We start from the raw sequence: 20811 nt of genomic DNA on the forward strand, positions 1-20811 counted from the left end.
ATGGTTGCGAAGACGTTTGCTTGTTCTCTTGCAATTTAGTCACTAGAGTGTGGGTGGTGAGAGGTGGGATCCTTGGCATCTCTTCTGCTGGTATAAATCATAGCAGGTGGAGCATGGATCTGTAAGTAGCAGCTGTGGTGTTGGCTTTTCATCATGGTAGCAGGAAGCAGCAGTTTCCTAATCGCAGAAGAATTAGCAACTCCCTTGGTGGCCTGGTTCTGTGGTGTAGTTTTGGAAGTTGTTCTTGAAAGTTCAATTTAGAGTCAGTCCCCTTGATAATTCTGTAAGCCACTTCATGTCTGGTAATAAATCTTTTCTGCCTTAACTAATTAGAGTGAATTCTGTTCTCTGCAACCTAACCTTAACTAATAGAGAAGTCCTCAAGTGATAACTGAATTAAGTGTAAATAAAAATACATTGTAATAAATAACAGTAATATCTTTTAGTAAACAATTTTTCATGTTTACTGTAATAGATTTGTTTTATTTTTTTACAAGATTTTATTTATTTGACAGAGAGAGAGAGACAGCCAGAGGGAACATAAGCAGGGGGAGTGGGAGAGGGAGATGCAGTCTCCCCGCTGAGCAGAGAGCCCCATGAGGGGCTCGACCCCAGGACCTTGGGATCATGACCTGAGCCGAAGGCAGATGCTTAACGTCTGAGCCACCCAGGCGCCCCTGTAATATTTATTTTTATAAAGACAAGTAAAGCCACCTTATAACACATTTAATTTAATGTATAAGGTATAACGCAGTGGTTCAGTTCAACACAACTACATAAGATTTTTAATATTAAGAACAACTCATTTGCTTAACAAGGTAGCAACTATAAAACTATGTGTTCATCTTATTTCTCTTGCAGACTCAGAAAATAAATGTTTGCCTTTTAAACTTCCATTTATAATCATTTTGCAATTCAAAAATCTAAGTATTCAATTTTAATTAATATAGGTTAAACTTCAATATTCAGACTTTAAAATCATATCAAATATTAATAACATATGCTCTTAAGAAAGTATCTTTTTTTGTAAATATAATTGACAAAATATCCAACAGAGTATGTGCAATAGTACCTTTGTATATAAGCACAGAACCTTGTGTCTTTCTAGACCTACTATAATTTAACAATCATTGCAAAATAGCAGATGTATGATAGTTTACATATAAACTATTAACTAAACTCTAAAATTTGGACACATTTCAGCAAATTATTTCTGAGAAAAGGCATAGATGCTTATTTACCAACTGTATCTTTAAGTGATAATTTCCTTGAAAAGAAAAAGTTGACCAAATCATTTTAAAGACAACACTATTAAGTGTTTGGCCAAGTCCAATTTATGAAATTTAAAGGATCAACTTAAAATCCTTGAATCTCTTTGAAAATAACATTCTGTGATGATGAAACCCTTTGTGTTAGGCCTTGTTCACAGTAGACTCTTGTCAAAGGTTGACTACACCAATTCCTTCCCAGAAAGGGCGTCATCTTGGGTTACTCTAAAGAATTTTTGCCCTTTTATTGTTTCATATTTGAAAAGTCAAAGGGCTTAAAACCAAAGCCTTTTGTGAAAAAAGCAGCTCCAATGGATGATCTCTCCCCACAATCTCCTAAGTCAATTGATTAATAAATTGCTCTTGTCTAAAATAGCACAGAAGATCGAATAGGTGTGGTTTGCTTGTTTTTTTTTTTTTCTTTAAAGTGCTAACAAAAGCCCATCATCTCTAAATGGGCTTTCATTGTAATGAAATATAAGCAGCATAAAATATAGAAATCACACATCTAAATCAGATAGATGGTCAAAACGTTTTAGATAGACACCAGCAATTACCTTAACTATTATTACACACAAGTATACTTTATGAACTTGCCAGACTAACACAGTAATTCAGTCTATCTAATGTAGCTTAAAACATGACCGGTGAAAATTCAAAATCTAAAGCTAGAACCAAAGCAGTCACAGGCTACTCTGAGACAAATGCCACAAACAGCAGTGCTCAGAAGAATTCCAAGTAATTGCACAGTCTAATGAGACCTATATAGTTAACTGAACTGTTTCTTAACCCTTCTGAAGAGACTGGCTTTATCCAGCTTAAAATTAAATCCAATATTGTTTCTCCTTATAATAATAATCCCAGAATTTTGAGTTCTTGACTTGTTTTTATCAGTCACAGAGTTAGAAGTGTGTCAGCAGCTTCTGAACTGCTCTCAGGTAGGAAGAATGTAGAAGTTACTAAAAAACCATTTATTATTAGAAAACTGAATGATATTAACTTTAAAAAGTTAGTATTATTTCAGTTAGATAACTTGAAAATGAGGTCCCTGTATGGTAATCCCTTAGATAATTAAGGCTATAGATCTAAGAGCCTGGATTTCTAAAGCATTCTAATAGCACTGAGGCAATTTAGAAAGTAGGGTTTATCGATGACATGTCAGCATCACTAATACTCAAACATAACATCACATTTTCAAAATCGTCAGTAATTCATATGTAAATAGCAGAACAAATTAGGCATTTTCTTACTAAAAGTGATATGGTAGTGCCCTCTGGTGGTAACATTTAGCATGTTCCCCTGATAGTGCATATCATGTGAACTATAAAAAGTTCATTTGTAATGAAGAATATCAAAATTAGAGATTACCACAAAGCAATGAATTATTGTGCTTCCACATATCTTTTCCTTTTTAACCTTCAAGCACATTGGTAACAAGATAAATCCCTGATCCCTATTCCCAAGAATCAAACTGACAGCTATAGGAATCTTAGTAAACTTGTCTATAATAGGCAATTCCTGTTAAGAGATTTACATCTTGGTTCTACAGCTTAACTGAGAGGTTTTTGCACTTTCTAGTTTCACTTTTACATCTATGGGTTTCTCAAAAAACCTCACCAATGCTGGTTCATTCAACAAAGACGCAAGAATCTGTTCAAATGCAAATGACCACTGAGGTTCTTCCCTCAGAGAGGAGGGATCTTTCTTCAAGTGGCTCTCTGTTTTCCCCTCACTGGGTCCTCCAGAAGCACAGACTGTACCAGAGAATTCTTTGGCTGATGCTGTAGGGCTATGTAGTTTCCTTCCAACTTCTTCCATCCTGAGCAAAAGGCTGGTTACAACAGCAATGGCTTGATATAACGACTCTTCTTCAGGGTGTCCATGAAATAAGTTATATAGGGTCTTTGAAAACTGAATGAATTGTGACTGAAAGACATAAGTTAGAAATACCACATTTGATATTAGACTTAGCAAAAAGAAAGAGAACTTAGAAGTAAACAGTCTCCTATTTAGAATTTGTACCATTTAACCCTCACCATAGAAGTTAAAAAAAAAAGCAAAACAAATAAATCTTGGTTCTAGAAAGATGGGTATAAACCATGGAAGAAAATGCCCTTTAAAATGCCTTTTAAATCTTCTCATATGTTGCCTAATAGCAGTACATTATACACACACACACACACACACACACACACACACATATACACACACACAATAATTCTTGGGCAGCTTACCTGCCATCATTCCCTCAATGTTAGGTGGTACTTTTTTTTTAAAATATTTTATTTATTCATTTATTTGAGAAAGAGCGAGAGTGAGAGAGCACAAAGCAGGGGGAGCCGCAGAGGGAGAAGGAGAAGCAGCCTCCCCACCGAGCAAGGAGCTGGATCTCAGGAATCTGGGATCATGACCCAAGCGGAAGGCAGATGCTTAACCAACTGAGCCACCCAGGAGACCGTAGGTGGTACTTTTGTTAAAAAAAAAAAAAATTATTTATTTATTCGAGGGGGGAGGGGCAGAGGGAGAGGAAGAGGGGAAACAGGTTCCCTCCTGAGCCCAGAGCTTGATCTCAGGACCCTGAGATCATGACCTGAGCTGAAACCAGGAGTCAAACGCTTAACCACTGGCTGTGCCACCCAGGCGCCCCGGTGGTACTTTTAATTAGGCAAATTCACCTATTTCCTTACATGTTAATCATTCATTCATTAATCAATATTAATGAAAGGCTTAACAAGGAGATCACTCTAAAGGGCTACAGTGTGGGCAGCTCAACTAGGACGACTTAAATTTATGGAAGAATGTTTTGGGAACTATCTAGCAGTACAAGGTAGCTCCACAGGGCCCATTTAGACATGTTTCTCTTTAAAGGCTGAGGTGGGACCCAAGTGGAGAAATAAACTGTTGTGTTTGCTAATTGCCCCTAATAATCCATAGACATTCCTAAAAGAATCTGTCAATTAAAAAAAATAATTCTAACACAATAAGCCAATCATCCTAACAGAAAAGTTTATCTGTAAATAAAAGCAAATACAAAGGATGTACTTAATCAAAATAAATAGTATCAAACTCTTAAGTTTTATTTCTCTTTCTACCTTAGTCTGTAGTACTGCTTATTTATAAAAAATTTTAGACTAAAATCATATTAATTCATTTTAAAAAGTACTTATTCAGCTACCAAATTAGCCAGTCCACGAGGAACACCGCTATTTGATAGTTCTCATTTTGGTAAAGTTCTGGGAATCCTCAGTATCTAATCACCAACAGATTTTAATTTAAAAAACATAAGAACATAAACAGACCGAACAGTGTTTAAGAGATGGCTTTAGAATTGTGTCAAGTAGTAGTCATTAGTATTGTTCGAGCAGGTTCAAATACAAGATGATTAGAAACCAGCATGTGACCTATTTTAGTAACTTCTTATTCCTAGTACCTAACATTGGGTCTGTCATCTAGTAGGCACTAAAAAAAATGTTTACTGAATAAATGAACACTTTTAATAAAGCTGGAAATAGGAAACACTGAAATGTATGTTTATACATACATCTGTTCTATAGTCACAAATGTTGTCATAGCAGAGGAACTATTCTGAAACACTAAGTGCATTTAAGTGCTTAAAGTAAGAAATCATTTAAAAATTTGCTCCTACTCTTCTGTGCTCATCTGAAGCTTACAGAGATGATACATAGATTACTTAACTATTTTTGTAATAGTATTATTAACTATTTTAGAGTCGGATACATCCACATTCATAAAAACAAACAAGAACCTAGAATTTTTTCTTTGAAAATACTATACCTGATTCATTCTTGGTAAATCCTTAATGTTTTCTTCTTTTTTGGAAAGCTCATCTTGCCATTGACTTAGATATGCTTGAATATCAACTTTCTCTTTGCCTGTATGAGTGGAATAAAACCATTTCATAATGAACAGTTCACTTTATTTCCCCAAATCTCAGAAGGAATAACTACAATTGGAAATTATTTAAAATACAAGATTCTACCTTTAAATAACCCAGAAAATTATCTGAATTTATCTTTTATTTCACCCACTGGTTTTCAGAATATGTTCTCTAGTTCCATTAGACTAAAACTTTTACTTTGGGAAGGCTGGGGATTAGGGAAGATGTGAAGAGAGAGGGAGAAGGACGCATTTTAGATTAAACAGTACACTCTGGCTTGACAATGTAAATTTCATGTAGATGTTCTCATGCATACTATTAAGTTTAAAATAGCTTCTATATGATGTTCTTAATATGCAGATTCTGAAGTGGTCTATGGTGGCTCTTCTTAAAAAATCTCAAAATACTACTATCCATTCATTCATTTGAAGAGTTTAATGAAGATAATTAATGTGACTATTAATAATTACTTGAGACTTATTGGAAAACTATGTAGATACACTTAACAACCTAGGGAAGGTGTTGTATCCAAATGTACTGACATGAAAATGTCCATGATATATCACAAAATTGAAAAAGCAAATTGTAGAACAGTATTTATGGAATGTTTCTTTTTTTATAAAAGAGATGTCTATATGTGTTTGTGTATACATAGAAATGGGTCCGGAAAGGATACAGAAAAAAATGCTTTCACATTTACTTCAGGGTGGAGTTCAGTGGGGGTATGAAGACTTCTGTTTAAATTTCTTTTATTATCTACTAACTCTTGTAATTAAACATAATAATTTTCAAAATAGTAAAATGAATATGGGTCATGTACTCTAAGTTGTGAGACTTAAGTATCAAGACAAGAAAGACTAAATTGTTAAACTAACACAAAAGTGAAAAGGCTCTCAGGACAAATCAATAGCCTTTAAAGGGAATCTACTATTTGCCTTTGTAGCTAACCCTATTCACAAAAACAGTAACTTAAGCTAAATGATATTCCTAATCATAGTACCTTTTTCAGGGCTGTTTTTTGGTGATTCTGCTTCCTTCATATTTGCAGGCTTAGAAACTAGAGGAAAACAATTGCATTTTGTAAAATATTTAACAAGTAAATACCTTTTGAAAGTAAAATAATATTTTATATAAAGACTTAGGCACATGTTATTTTCTTCAATTCAGGAAACCAATTTTAGCTGACATGACCTCCTCTCATCAGAAGACAAAATTTCAAGAACTTTTATAGTAGAAAGAACACTGGGAAAAAAAATCTATATTAAACAATCCTAGAAATGTACCAAATATTACTTATTTCTTGGTGGTATTTTCTTCCTTGTGGCCTTCTTCAAACTAAACTGTGTTACTTTTATTATTGGGGGGAAAAAAAAGCATGCAGGAGATCAGAAGACTGAGCTACTAATCCTGATTGTGGCAATAACTCATTGTGAAATCTTACAGAAGTCACTTCTCCTTTTTGCGTCTCCGTGCCCTTATCTATATAAATTAAGGGATTTGACGAGATGATTTATAAGGTTTCTTCAAACTTAATGTTCAAACACCAACATATAGTAGCTATAAACATACATTAATCAGGACCTATCTCTCTATAAGACATTCATGTTTATGAAAAAGAGGCAAAGGATACAAAAATAAGCTCATAACACTTCCAAATTATGTCTTGGAGACAGATTCATCCCTGTCTCCTACACCTACAGTGATTTATAATGAGTATTCACTGTTGGAATAATAGCTATGACCTTCAATCATCAAAGATTCTACTGTTTCCACTGTATTTTAACAAGGCATGAAAATGGTGGGATACATTTTAGAAATTTCTGCCATATAAGTAGAAACAAAATGCTTTTTCTTTCTAATCCTCCAGTAGACAAAAAATTCCATAAATCAAAACCCAAAACACATTTCAGTTAATTAGTCAAGTATTTATGGGGTACTTACCATGCATTTAGCACTGTGCTAAGTGTTATGGTAGCACAAAAGAAATATAAAGTATAATTAACTCAAATTTTATTAATGGTAGCTGGGTAAAAAATTATTTAAAGCCAGGAAGATCTCTGACTAATCATCAAAAAAAGATACATTTTAAACAGATATTTACCATGGAGCTGACTGAAATAAAGTAATTCTTCCTTGGAAAGTTCATCTCCTTTTGAAGGGTCCTTAGATTTCACTTCAGTATAAGCTGAAAACAGATAACCCAAATCAATTTACTAACAATAAGGGACAGAAACGGGTCAAGCAAATCTGGGGGCAGAGAGTTAAATAAAAGGTCACTATAAGAAAGACACATGTGAAGAAATGTAGAAGAGGTTCTACTCTATAGCAAATAACAAGAAGTACTTGATCACTCTGAGTTCTATTAGTTCTCTTACTTGCTTTTTAATAGTCTTCTGAGAGCCATTACAAGTTGAAATAAGAAAATCTGGCATTTTGAAATCTCTGAAAATGTAACCTCAGTCATTTAAGAACATCTTCAATAATAAGGCAAACATGAAGCTGAGTGCTGTAACAGATACACAGTGGTTTTTCTTTCCATTTTTGATCCCCTACCGAAAGCATATTCATTCCACGGCAACATTAAACATTCCAACAGTAATTTGACTTGACAATGTAAAGTCCTCCATAATTAAATTATTAGGTGGTTTATCTTTGGTTTCTAATGCTCTGTTTGTGATCTCAGTGTGTGAAGAGTCAAAGATAGCTTTTAGAGTTTTGGTCTGGTAAAGAATGGTTCCTGGTGGGCGCCTGGGTGGCTCAGTTGGTTAAGCAACTGCCTTCGGCTCAGGTCATGATCCTGGAGTCCAGGGATCGAGTCCCATATCGGGCTCCCTGCTCAGCGGGGAGTCTGCTTCTCCCTCTGACCCTCTTTCCTCTTGTGCTCTCTGTCTCTCATTCTCTCTCTCTCAAATAAATAAATCTTTAAAAAAAAAATAAAAAACAAAAAAATAAATAAAAAAAAAGAATGGTTCCTGGCTATCCTGGGAAGACTAAAAGAAATCCCAGGTGTAGCTTTAGACAAATTACGAGGTGCTGTTTCCTTGTGTGAATTAACCCTATCTAAACTAAGTGGTACTTTTGCAATGTTCCTTTAGCTTAAAGGCTAAGACTCTTTTCCCAAGATATGGATCAGGCCTGGGAAAGCAGCCTCTTAAGGTCAGTGGAAAACACTGAAGTAAACTGGCATTATATGGTAACATTAGGGCAGTATGATAGAATAGAAAGAAACCTGAGCTTTGGAGTCAGACCTGTTTGAATTCCAGCTATGCAATTTATTAGCTATGTGATCTTGACCAAATAATTTAACCTTTCTGAGCTTTAGTTTCCTTATCATCGAAATTGGAAGGACATTATCACTTCTCAGAGATACGGTGAGAATTAAGTAAAAGAATACATGTAAAGCAAATGTCTCAACAGAGCAAGTGCTCAATAAATGGTAGCTTTTATTTTGCTTCCTTTCCAAATGCTTAACATTCCTGCTGCCTAGTCTCAGTTTTTCTGAATAATCTGTAGTATTCCACGAGTTTGGCAGTTTGTCTAAAGTTAAATTCTACTCCCCAATGACAACAATAACAACAACATCACATTTCAGTATTACACCAATATGTAAATGTCAGGTAGTTCTTATACATGAATTATCATTAAATTGACCACTAACTTGAAGGAAACTTGTGAACCCATCTGTTACACAGAATCTCTTCCATAGATTTCACTGTAACTATATATCAGCAAAAGTACTGGACATACGGTCCATGGGCCATAATGAAGTAATGACCTTTTATCATATTGAAAATTATGTGATTTATTAAACTTGAATATCTGTAATTATACTTGTTAAAATGGAATCAACTCCTGTATATCATTAAAGATTGTTAAACTCTTACCTGGAGGAATATGCAGCTTAAAAAGCAGCTTAAGCTTCTCAGTGAAATTTCCATTGTACATTATATCTGTCCAATAAAATTCAATTACAAATTATCATGTTTTCAAAGACCATTCAATCAATTCTAGCAACACAGATTAATAAGATACAGAAGATATTAGTCAGTAATTAGGATTCAAAAACGTTCCGTTACTTAAGCTAACAGTTAAACCACCACCCAGTCAGCCAGATTCTCTCTCCTTCAAGTATAAGCAAAATACCCTTTATCAGAGGGAAAAATGCTCACCTGCTGATTTCCCTTCCCCGTAACCTAAATTTTCTTTTTTCTTTTGAATGAGGCCTTATGACTCATTTGAGGAGAGAACTCCTCTTCAAGGGGGCAATCCCTGATAAGAAAGTATGCTGTGGTGTCTGGAAAAGCAAAGGAACAATGTAACTGGTAAACTATCTGCAGGTACATGTTTGTTGGATTATTTCTCTACCACTTTTCTAGGTTATGTGGTTGATTTTTACTGAGGGGGAAGCTCCTTTTGAAGTATCCATGTGCCTGAGTGGGGGGAGACACAGACATTTGCTTCCTTCATGTTAACCTTTAAAACATCCATATCTAACAGCTTGCTTTTCTGAGAGGGCTGGGTCAAAATGAGACCAATATACTTAGTTTTAGTAATAAACCCAGAAAAAGGTCCACTTACTGCTAAAGCTGGAGATAATGTAACTCAGGCTGATAAAATCTGACTAAACTGGCAGTAACAGGCAGTACCAATTATTTCTAGGGGTACCTTTATTTTTGGCTTTAAAAAAGAAAATTACTGGACATCATCCTACCAATTGCAGAGGAGAATTCTTTGAAGTTTATAAGGCAGTCAGAGTTTTCATCCAACAGTCTGAATGTCCATAAGGCTAGTGAGTCTTTGTTTGCAGAATGAGCCCAGGGACTCAACAAATGATATAACACTCTGAACTGCTGGCAGTCAATCTGATACTGTTCCAAATACGGCAGACTGGGGTCATGGTACTTCAGGACTGGACAACTCAAGCACCAATAATAAGAAAAAAACAGCTCTTTCTGTGAAAAACAAATAAGAAGGGGAAAGTCAGTAAGTCATAAAAAGTAATTTTACAAAATTATTTTCTTTTAAGCATGCCTACTAAAACAATTAAAGATAAAATATTTAAGAGTGGTTGTGGTAAAATCTTGCTTAAAAGTATTATTTTTTCACTTGAAGAAGAACAACAGTACCTTAAAGATGACATAAAGTTTATCCAATTCATGAAGGCTCAATTTCACATCTTGCGATACAACACGCAACTGTAAAAAGATTAAAAGCAATTTAGAATTTAACACTTCAGTATTGAAATTCTCCTTGAATCCATTTAGAAATCTCATTCTGCTAGAAGAAAATAATTTTCTTCTAACTTTTAAAAAGAATAACAAAGATAAATGCACCAATTTTGCCCTTTGAAAAGGCTGTACATAGACTACAGTTCAATTCTACTCTGACATGTACTTTCACCTTCATCCCTTCATACCCAGAGATCATTGCCAAAGGACATCCATTTAATGTCTATAAATATAAGCAACAGTATTCTAAGTCTCATTCCACATATTCCTCTCTTGCCACAGAAGCAGTCTGTCAAGTCATCAAGTGTGGCTGTCATTAAACACTTCAAAGACATTCTGAGAGATGTGTATTCCCCTCTCTGTGCCAAAAAACATAATCCAAGAAGAAGCTTAGAAAACATGTAGTTTTATCCTACTACATGACGAATAAGCATCAATGGTACAATGGTTTTGGTATTTAGGAAATTTAAAAGCAAGAGCGAAGATAAAAGAATTAATAAAACAGTGGAAATTAAAAACAATAAATAAAACGAATAAGTAAAAATAAAACACTCCATAAATAAAAGAGTTGGCTAATTTTAAAAAAGTAAAATGACACATATCTGACAAGGGAGATAAAAGAAAGCACAAATAAACATCATTGAGAAGTAAAATGATAATATAAACATAGGTATAGAGGTTATTAAAAGTGTCCAGCACAGAGGAGGTAGCATTAAATATCTGTTGAATGAATTCTATATGCTTTATATCAATATATCTGAAAGTCTAGATGAAATGGGTAATTTTCTAGGAAAAAAATAAAGCACCAAAATTAAGCCAGGAAAAACAAATTCTAAACAGATAGAACTGAAAAGGTAATAAAAAAAAAATCTGCCTTCTACCAATAGGCAGCAGATCCAGATGGTTTTATAGGCTCAATTACTCAAACTTTCAGGTAATGTATAATTCCTATGTGATCTATTTTTTTAAGATTTTATTTATTTATTTGACAGAGAGACAGCGAGAGCAGGAACACAAGCAGGGGGAGTGGGAGAGGGAGAAGCAGGCTTTCCACTGAGTGTGGAGCCCAACGCGGGGCTCAATCCCAGGACCCTGAGATCATGACCTGAGCCGAAGGCAGACGCTTAACCGACTGAGCCACCCAGGTACCCCTCCTATGTGATCTAAACTAATCTCAAGCATAGTAAAATATAATTTATTCTAAAATTCGTTCTATGACATGAGTACAACTCTGATATGAAAACTAAAGTTAGCACACACACAGAAAGAAAACTGTAAGCCAATGTAACTTAAACACAGATGTAAAGACCATAGCTAAGCTATGTAGCAAAATCATCAAAGCAGGATATTAAAATAACAATATGACATCATCAAATAGGATTCATTTCAAGAATCCAACAGAAGTCTAACATTAGGAATTCCTTAATATAATTTACTACATTAACAAAGCTGGAAAAATATATAATCTCAAGATATGGAAAGTTCTTTTGATCAAAGTTAACATTCAATATTCATTTTTTAAAAATGTCTGAACCTGAATGAATCAATAAGGCTCCTGGTCAACAGTAGGCTATTAGTACAGTTGACCCTTGAACAACATGGGGTTTAGGGGCACTGAACCCCCTGCACAGTCAAAAATCAAGATAACTTCTGACTCCCCCAAAACTTAACGACTAATAGCCTATTGTTGACCAGAAGCCTTACTGACAACCTAAACAGCAGATTAACACATACTTTGTATGTTACATATATTACATACTGTGTTCTCACAATAAGTAAGCTAGAGAAGAGAAAATATTAAGAAAATCATAAGGAAAATACATTCACAGTACTGTATTTATCAAAAAAGATCCATGTATAAGTTAACCCACACAGTTCAAACCTATGTTGTTCAAGGGTCAACTGTACTTAACTTTTTGGGAAGTCAAAAGTTACATGTAGATTTTCGAGTGCACAGGGAACCGGGGCCCTGTGTTGTTCAAGGGTCAACTGTATAGTATATCCATACTATGATATACTATTCAGTATGTTAAAAAAAGTGAGGGGGGTCTATATGTACTGATATGCAATGATTATCATATATTTCTGATTGAAAAAAGTAAGCTGCAGAACAAAGTAACTGATATGATCTCATTTAACAAACTATATCATCCCCCTCACACACACACATTTATGTCTACAGATACAAAGAAAAAAGATCTGGAAGGATATATGCCAAATAATTTTAATACTGGTTGCTCCTGGGATAGGGAATCTTTACTTTTTTACATTTCTGTCATGTTTAAATTATTTACAGCAAATGTGTATGACTTATTTTTTAATATTAATATATATAAGGGGCGCCTGGGTGGCTCAGATGTTAAGTGTCTACCTTCGGCTCAGGTCATGATCCCAGGGTCCTGGGATCGAGCCCCGTATCGGGCTCCCTGCTCCGTGGGAAGCCTGCTTCTCCCTCTCCCACTCCCCCTGCTTGTGTTCCCTCTCTTGCTGTCTCTCTCTGTCAAATAAATAAATAAAATCTTTAAAAAATATTAATATATAAAAACCAAAACAAGGGGGCTATGCTAACTACATCACAGTAACATCACTGAATTATTTAATTGAAAGCTAAACCTAGAATCTTCAGAAATGTTTATTTTCCCAGATTGGTATCTCTGAGGACGTGGCCTTTAAGCAAGCAGGTTTACAAAAACAATACATGCTAATGATAAGCTCAAACAGTACAGAAGGATGTATATACAGCAAAGTAAAACTCTCCCTCTTCCAACTAGCAATCTATTAATCCCATTCACCAGAGGCAACGAATATTAACAGTTTCTTATGTAGCCACCCAAATATTAAAAAAGAGAGTATTTAAAGCAGTTTTATATCTTTTTAACCTTATCTTAGGTTTCCAAGGATAATATATATTAGCAACACTGACTACTATATAGGTCAGCTGTTCTTACTGATGAAGCACATCACAAAGATGTTATGCTTAAATGCCTATATCATAGCATTCAATATTAAAGGTGAAATAACAAAATATTTTGGAGAAATCGACATAATTCAGCTAGAAGAAAATAATTTACTTCCTCTCAAAAAAATTTACAGTAAGCTAAGCTGTGGTAAGAATCTAGCTCAAAAATTTAGTTATATTCATTTTCTTTACATGGAATGTCAATTTTTTAAAGGAAGTTGGAAAAAAAACTGTTTCTCCAGTTGGTTTCCCCCCATAGGGTAGATACTCACCACATTCTGCTTTGTCGTTTCCTCTAGGGTCTGTATGACGTATAACCTATTTCGACAGCGCATGCTGTGTATATCTTCATAGCGAATATTACCATATTTCTGCAAAAAATATGATTTCAGTAGATACTCATTCATAATAAATATCCACTTTTCCTACAATTGAATTTCACCAGACTCAATTCTCAGAGGCCTTGGTTCTATTTCTAGCTATTTTCCTAACTTGTTCAGTGGTTATGCAAATTTTCACCTCCCACGTTTCAGTTTTTCTATATATTTACTGGAGAGAATTCCAACTACTATGTGTCTAGCCTAAGTACAAGAACATTGGAAAAATTCTTAGTCTCTAAGAAGAGAATAATTTTCACCTTTTTATACGGTGATAGATATTTAAAAGTGGTCATTACCCGTGAAAGCAAGTGAATAGCGTTTCATTAAAGGATAGCAAACTGAAGCACATGAGGCTATATAACCTAGGAACAGTTCACAGAACTCATTTTTATACAGTGGAATACTACTCAGTCATAAAAAGAAGGAAATCTTGCTATTTGCAACAACATGGATGGACCTGAGTGTGTTATGCTAAGTGAAATAAGTCAGAGAAAGACAAATATGACATGATTTCCCTTGTAAGTGGAATCTGACAAATAAACAAACAAAACCCAGACTCAGATACAGAGAACATAACAGTAGTTGCTAGAGGGGAAGGGAGTTGGGGGGGGTGCAAAATGGGTAAAGGGGATCAAGAGGTACAAAGTTCCAGCTGTAAAACAAGTAAGCCCATAGAGATTAAAGAACAGCATGGGGAATACAGTCAATAATATCGTATTAACTTTGTACGGTGACAGATGGTAACTACACTTATTGTGGTGATCAGTTCACAACGTATACAATACAAATGTTGAATCATTATGTTGTACACATGAAATTAATAAACATTGCATGTCAACTATACCTCAATAAAAATACACTAAGTGAAATTGGATTTTAAATTATGTTTTTACTTGTATTATCATCTTACTCTTAATGTACCACTAGAGATGGAACTACAGTACCAATCATTTAAACTATGCTATGAACTATAGTACCAATCATTTAAACTATACTATGTAATTATATTTGTGGTATAAAAAAAAACTTACCTCATTTGACTCTCTAATCAAATCTGTAATATCCACTCTAATATGACTGCTTTTTTCATCACTCATGTTTGAACCCTGCTGAACACTTGAAGGCAATGGGCTATCCTTATTAGTGACATTGTCAAAGAACCTATCCAAAAGTAACAGTAATACAAGAATTAGTGGAAGTAAAATGCAGAAGAAATGACAGCTAATTTCTCTGTAGTTAGTTAGAGTTAATGTCAACTGAGAGAACAAAGGATGGTCTTAAGAGGAAGTGGAATTTGAAGATGGTTAGAGCATTAGGAGGACAAGGGAGCAGGGAATGGGATGGTGAAGAAATTATTTCATAGGCAGAGAGGAGAGCACAAGGAAAGCAAACAGGCTCAGAGAGTACTCAGCAAATACCACATAGCCCAGTAAGGATGGAATATAAGGTGTGCAGAGGCAAGAGAGGAGAAATAAGAAAGGTACCTTGAGGCCTTAACACAAGAGTATTCTGAATGCCAGAGTGTTTAGATTTTATTCTGTACAAAATGTATTTGATGAACCATTCCAATGGTTACCCTAATTAAATATTCATTCGTTTAACATATACACACATACATACACACACACAACACACAAATGTTCCAATATAAAATAACATTCACAGAAAAAGCACTGAATAAATGAAACTCAGCCTACCTAATTGAAATTACTTGAAAACCAGACCAGTTTCTCCCACTGGATATTTAACATTATCAACCATCCTTCCCCTTTCAAATTACTTTTACACAATAACACTTCATAGCTCAAACTGGGACTATGAAAAGTCCCAGCATATTGAATCAACAATATTAGTATAAATGTGTATGTTACCAAGTGGTTTACTTCAAAAGGGATTTACTCTTACTATATTCTATTTGGAAACAGAGAAGGGGACTTTAGTCCTAGATTTTTCATGCAACTAGCTTTGTGACATTGGGCAAACTGTTTAAAGTTTCTAGGGCTCAGTTTCCTCATCTGTAAAATAAGGGAGCTGAACGACATTCCAAGGGGCTCTCCAGATTGAAACTCTATGGTTCTGACAGTACCTGTTTAAAGCTGTCACGGCTTCAGCATCATCTTTACATGTGAGCAGTTTGTCCAAATTATAGTCAAGTATTGCCAATCCCAGCTGTAAAATGGCTTTTATTCCATCATAGAAGAAACAGTCCACCACATTCACTGCACTTTCAATTGGCAGCACACTAATAAAAAGTGTGAGGAACCATGAGAGAGAAACTGAGGAAAAGAATGTCATATCAGTCATGTGTTCTGTCAGCTGGGGAAGGTGATCCCTGATAAGTTCTTCAAAGACTGCCTGATCCACCAAGGCACCTGGCGAACATAAAAGGAAGTTTAAAAATGAACACCTTTCAATAGGATTTGTTTCTGATACCTTCCCGCTTGTTAGAATGCCAATATATCTCATTTCTATTCCTTAAATTATGAACTTCTTCAGGGCCTTTTCTATATTTCACACATCTCTTTATCTGCTAGCAAAGTGTCATGCATCAAGGAAAAAAAAAGAAGCACTTGAGAAACTCAGTTCAAATTCATTTGAACAGTAATTTATTGAATATTATGTGCAGAAACCTGTAATAGGTACCATAAGAGATACACCAATTAATGAAATAGCCTCACTTTCAGAGGGCCTAATATCTAGTAGAACTTAAGATAAATATACAAATAACTGTAATGAAAGACAATATAATCAATAACCCAGCTATGATACTGAAGGCTTATGAGGGCATAAAGTAGAGACCACCTGTGGTTTTGTGGTAGTGTCAAAATCTATAAGTATTTGATGACTGAAGAAAATATTATATAAGTAACTAACCAAGAACTTGATCCTTTTTTCAAACCTTGCAAATATCAATACAGTTCACATAAGTTGGTTAAAAATCTCTCTCATCAAGAAACTACTAAAAATGTTCCAGTAGCTCTGGATACTTCAGATTGCCACTGTTTCAGCAATACAGACAAGGTATACTTAAAATTTCTATTTTATTAAGAGACAGACCAAGTATTTTATCTTAAAAATGCAACATATTAAACAATCTTTCCAATCACCCATTCAGTACAAAAAGCTCTTCTCTTGAGCATGTCAGTGAATGTGACATTTTGATATTGCTTGCATTTTGTATATTTCAAAACCTAATTGATCATTTCTTCCATTTGATACATAACTGGATAGACAAGAGACATATAAATTGTTTAAAAAAGAAATATGTGCTTATATATGGGATGTGTGTGTTTTACCAATGATTCGACGGTTAAAATAATCAGGCAACATTCGTTCACACACAGCAACCAGAAGCCAAAAAGCTTCTTCCTCTTTTGCATACAGAAGCAGCACTGAAGTTAAGATGTTCATTGCCTAAAATTCACAGAAAAATAAATAAATATACATATATATATATATACACACACACACACACACACACACACACATATATATATATATATATATATATATATATATATATTGTTCGGGTGATAATTACATTTCTTCTTCAAATCTTAGTTTTCAGCAGTAAAAACTATGAAAAATAATCATAATGGAAACATAAGAATTCTGAGCCAGTCCAAAGCAAAACAAGGTGAAGTCAGGCTAACATTTGCTAATCAGTTACTTAACAGTAAATTCAAAGAAAATAAAGCAGTAATATGACTATAGAACAAAATAAGTAAAACCTCTGTAATTTGAGACTAATTTCAATGAGTAAAATATCTTAATTATCGCAAATCTGGAAAAAAAACCCACAATGCTCAAAAACATATTAAAATTGGAGAAACAAACTTCATCTGTATTTTCAACTACCTATAGAACATCCCTCTAGATGTCAATCATCCTCAATTGTGTTCAAAAATAAACATCTTTTTTCTATTAAATAGGATTCTCTTCTTCGCTATCCTAATTTTGATCATGCTAGAAACCATTTATCTGCCACATCCAATTTATCTTTAGAGCCTAGAGTTTCTTCTTATAAAATGTCTTTTAGATCTGCTTTATCCTCTCTATCCCACCCCAACCTTCTCCTTCTAATCTATCTTGCATACAAATGTCAGATCATTACCTTTATATAACATTCAGCCACAGCACTTATTATAAAGGAATAAAACCTTAATGTATAGAATCTGGAAAGAAGGGAAATGTGTGAAGAAAATTAAATCTCCTGTATCCTACCTACCCAGAGATCACCACTGTTAACAAGTTGATGTATTTGTGTGTGTGTGTATTTTCCTTCCTTTTTCACCTTCTAAAATTTGGAACAAACTGTTGATTTTTTCACTTAGCATCACATTATATATACATTTTCGATGCATTAAATAATTCTTCTCAGTGTATTTAATGACTATGAAATAATCTAGTAAATTGAATATACTATAAATTACTTAACCAATCTACTACTGTTGGACATTTAGTTTGGATCCAATTTTCCACTATTATATATAACACTGCAAGGAACATCTTTTTATATAAATCTTCATCCAAATGTTTTACTCTTCTCTCAGGAAAGATACACAGCAATGAAAGTATTCAGTCAAAGAATGCTGTTTTTATTTTTTATTTTTAAAGATTTTATTTATTATTTGAGAGAGAGAGAGGGAGGGAGGGAGAGACAGCACAAATGGGGGGGAGGGGCAGAGGGAGAAGCAGCTTCCTGCTAAGCAGGGAGCAGGATGCAGGGCTCAATCCCAGGACTCTGAGATCATGATCCAAGCTGAGGGCAGGCACCTAACTGACTAAGCCACCCAGGCACCCCAAGAATACTACTTTTAAATGACATGACATTATTACCAAATTGTATTCCAGAAAGACTGTACCAATTTATATTTCTGACCAATAGTGTTTGAATGTTTATTTCACTCCTTCTTTGCCAATACTACTGAGAATTGTAAAAATTATAATTGTCCTTGTTGATTTAATAGTGAAAATAGTATTTTATGGTTTTAATTTGAATTTCTTTGAAGCTGAACTTTCTTTTTTTGCCTTTATTAACCCATCTGTACTTTTGGTTCTATGACTAATCTTTTCATGTTCATTGCTCATTTTTATATTTTAATACTTTTCTTATAGATATGTGTACTAAGGATGTCGATTATTTGCCAGATCTGGCACAGTATTTGACCTCAAGTTCAGTTTTTTTTTTTTAAGATTTATTTATTTGAGAGAGAGAGAGAGAGAGAGAGAGAAAGCATGCCTGAGCGGCAGGCGGGGGTGGGAGGTGACGTGGGAGGGGAGGGGGTGGCTTGGCAGAGGGAGAATGATAGAGACAATCTCAAGCAGACTCCTTGCTGGGCGTGGAGCCCAATGTGGGGCTGATCTCAGGACCCTGAGATTACAACCTGAGCTGAAACCAAGAGTCAGACGCTCAACTGACTGTGTCACCCAGGTACCCCTCAAGTTTAGTTTTTACTCCGTCAATTTTCCTATTCAAGAAGTCATAATGGGAGGGGATGTCAGTGAAAATGGCAGAGTAAGTCCCTCTGAAAATGCTCTCCTCTATACATGCAACAAGAACACTGGTGAATATTGTCAGAGTCAATTTTTTAGAACTGTGAAAATTAACCAAAATCTTAGAGCAATTCAGAAAGCATTTGTTTAATAAAATGGCTGAATCTCAGTAAAAAAGTGAGCTCTTCGGCATTTTAAATTGCCCTATACCCAGCCCCCCTCCTCAGCCTCATAGTAGTCTTAAAAACCAACATTCCAGCAATCGTGATTAAAAATACCTAGCAGACAGCCACCTTAGGGAACAGACAGGGGCTAGAACTCTTTAGGAGCCCCATTTCCACATAATTGTCATTATTTGACCTGTCTGGTGGTTTCCACAGAAAGACGCCACTCACAAGGCTGTGTTTATTTGACCTAACACAGGGTTCAGGGTAAGCAAAGAGCCTTTTCCCCAGAGTGTTTGTTGGAAACAAATGGAGACAGTTATTGAACAAGTATGGCTTGCTGAGGAAATGGATAACAGTTGGGCCAAACAATAGGCTAAAAAAGGGTTAAAATGAATAGCTGGGGAATGAGATATCCATAGGGGCCTAACCAAAAAGATAAAAAGCAGAGAAAGGACTCAAATTATTAAAATCAGAAAACAGTGAACATTACTACCAATCTTTTTTTTTTTAAGATTTTATTTATTTATTTGACAGAGAGAGACATAGTGAGAGAGGGAACACAAGCAGGGGGAGCAGGAGAGGGTGAAGCAGGCTTCCCATGGAGCAGGGAGCCAGATGCGGGGCTCAATCCCAGGACCCTGGGATCATGACGTGAGTTGAAGGCAGAAGCTTAAGCCTTAACGACTGAGCCACCCAGGCACCCCTATTACTACCAATCTTAACAGAAATAAAAAGAATTATAAGGGAATGTGGTAACAAATTAGATAACCTAGATAAAATGGATAAAATCCTAGAAAAACACAAACTATAGAGACCAAATTAAGAAGAAATAGAAAAATCTGAATAGACTTATATAAGTAGAGACTGAATTAGTAATGAAATAATTTCTTGCAAAGAACACTCTAGGAACAGATGGCTCCACTAGCAAATTCTACCAAACATTTAAAGAAAAATTAACATTAATTCATTATAAACTCTTCAAAAAAACAGGAGAGGAAGAAATACTACCCAGCTCATTCTATGAGGCCCTGATACCAAAACCAAAGGTATCTCAAGAAAACTATGTATCGATATATTTTATCAATGTAAATGTAAAAATTCTAAACAAAATACTAGCAAACTGAACCCAATAACACATAAAAAGGATTATACACCAAGATCCAGTGAGATTTATCTTGGAAATACAAGGTGATTTAACATGTGAAAATAAACTAGTGTAATACAGGATATTAATAGAATAAAGGGGAAAAAATCACATGATTATCTCAATAGACAAAAATTGTTTAACAAAATCCAACACCCTTTCATGATAAAAACACTCAACAAACTAGGAATATATGGGAACTTCCTCAACCTGATAGAGGACCTACAAAAAAACCCCACAGCTAACATCATACTTAATGATGAAAGACTAA

The 20811-nt window shown here is 34.8% G+C and overlaps 1 protein-coding gene across 1 annotated transcript in view; it reads right to left on the reverse strand.

The window, feature by feature from the left end:
* Positions 1-517: 517 nt before the first annotated feature.
* TBC1D8B (TBC1 domain family member 8B) overlaps positions 518-20811 on the reverse strand; it is a 56779-nt gene continuing 36485 nt past the window's right edge. Inside the window, exons 11-21 of the mRNA XM_025853688.2 lie at positions 17030-17147; positions 15820-16105; positions 14765-14894; positions 13626-13724; positions 10293-10361; positions 9878-10118; positions 9051-9116; positions 7268-7351; positions 6167-6223; positions 5064-5161; positions 518-3194 (exon numbers count right to left, since the gene is read on the reverse strand). Coding sequence (XP_025709473.1) covers positions 2799-3194; positions 5064-5161; positions 6167-6223; positions 7268-7351; positions 9051-9116; positions 9878-10118; positions 10293-10361; positions 13626-13724; positions 14765-14894; positions 15820-16105; positions 17030-17147 — 1644 coding nt within the window. The 3' untranslated portion in view covers positions 518-2798. The remainder of the gene's footprint in view (positions 3195-5063; positions 5162-6166; positions 6224-7267; positions 7352-9050; positions 9117-9877; positions 10119-10292; positions 10362-13625; positions 13725-14764; positions 14895-15819; positions 16106-17029; positions 17148-20811) is intronic.

This window comes from Callorhinus ursinus, unplaced genomic scaffold (assembly GCF_003265705.2).
Source record: "Callorhinus ursinus isolate GAN/ISIS: 27379988/994484 unplaced genomic scaffold, GSC_fseal_2.0 scaffold65, whole genome shotgun sequence".
Taxonomy (NCBI): Eukaryota; Metazoa; Chordata; class Mammalia; order Carnivora; family Otariidae; genus Callorhinus; species Callorhinus ursinus.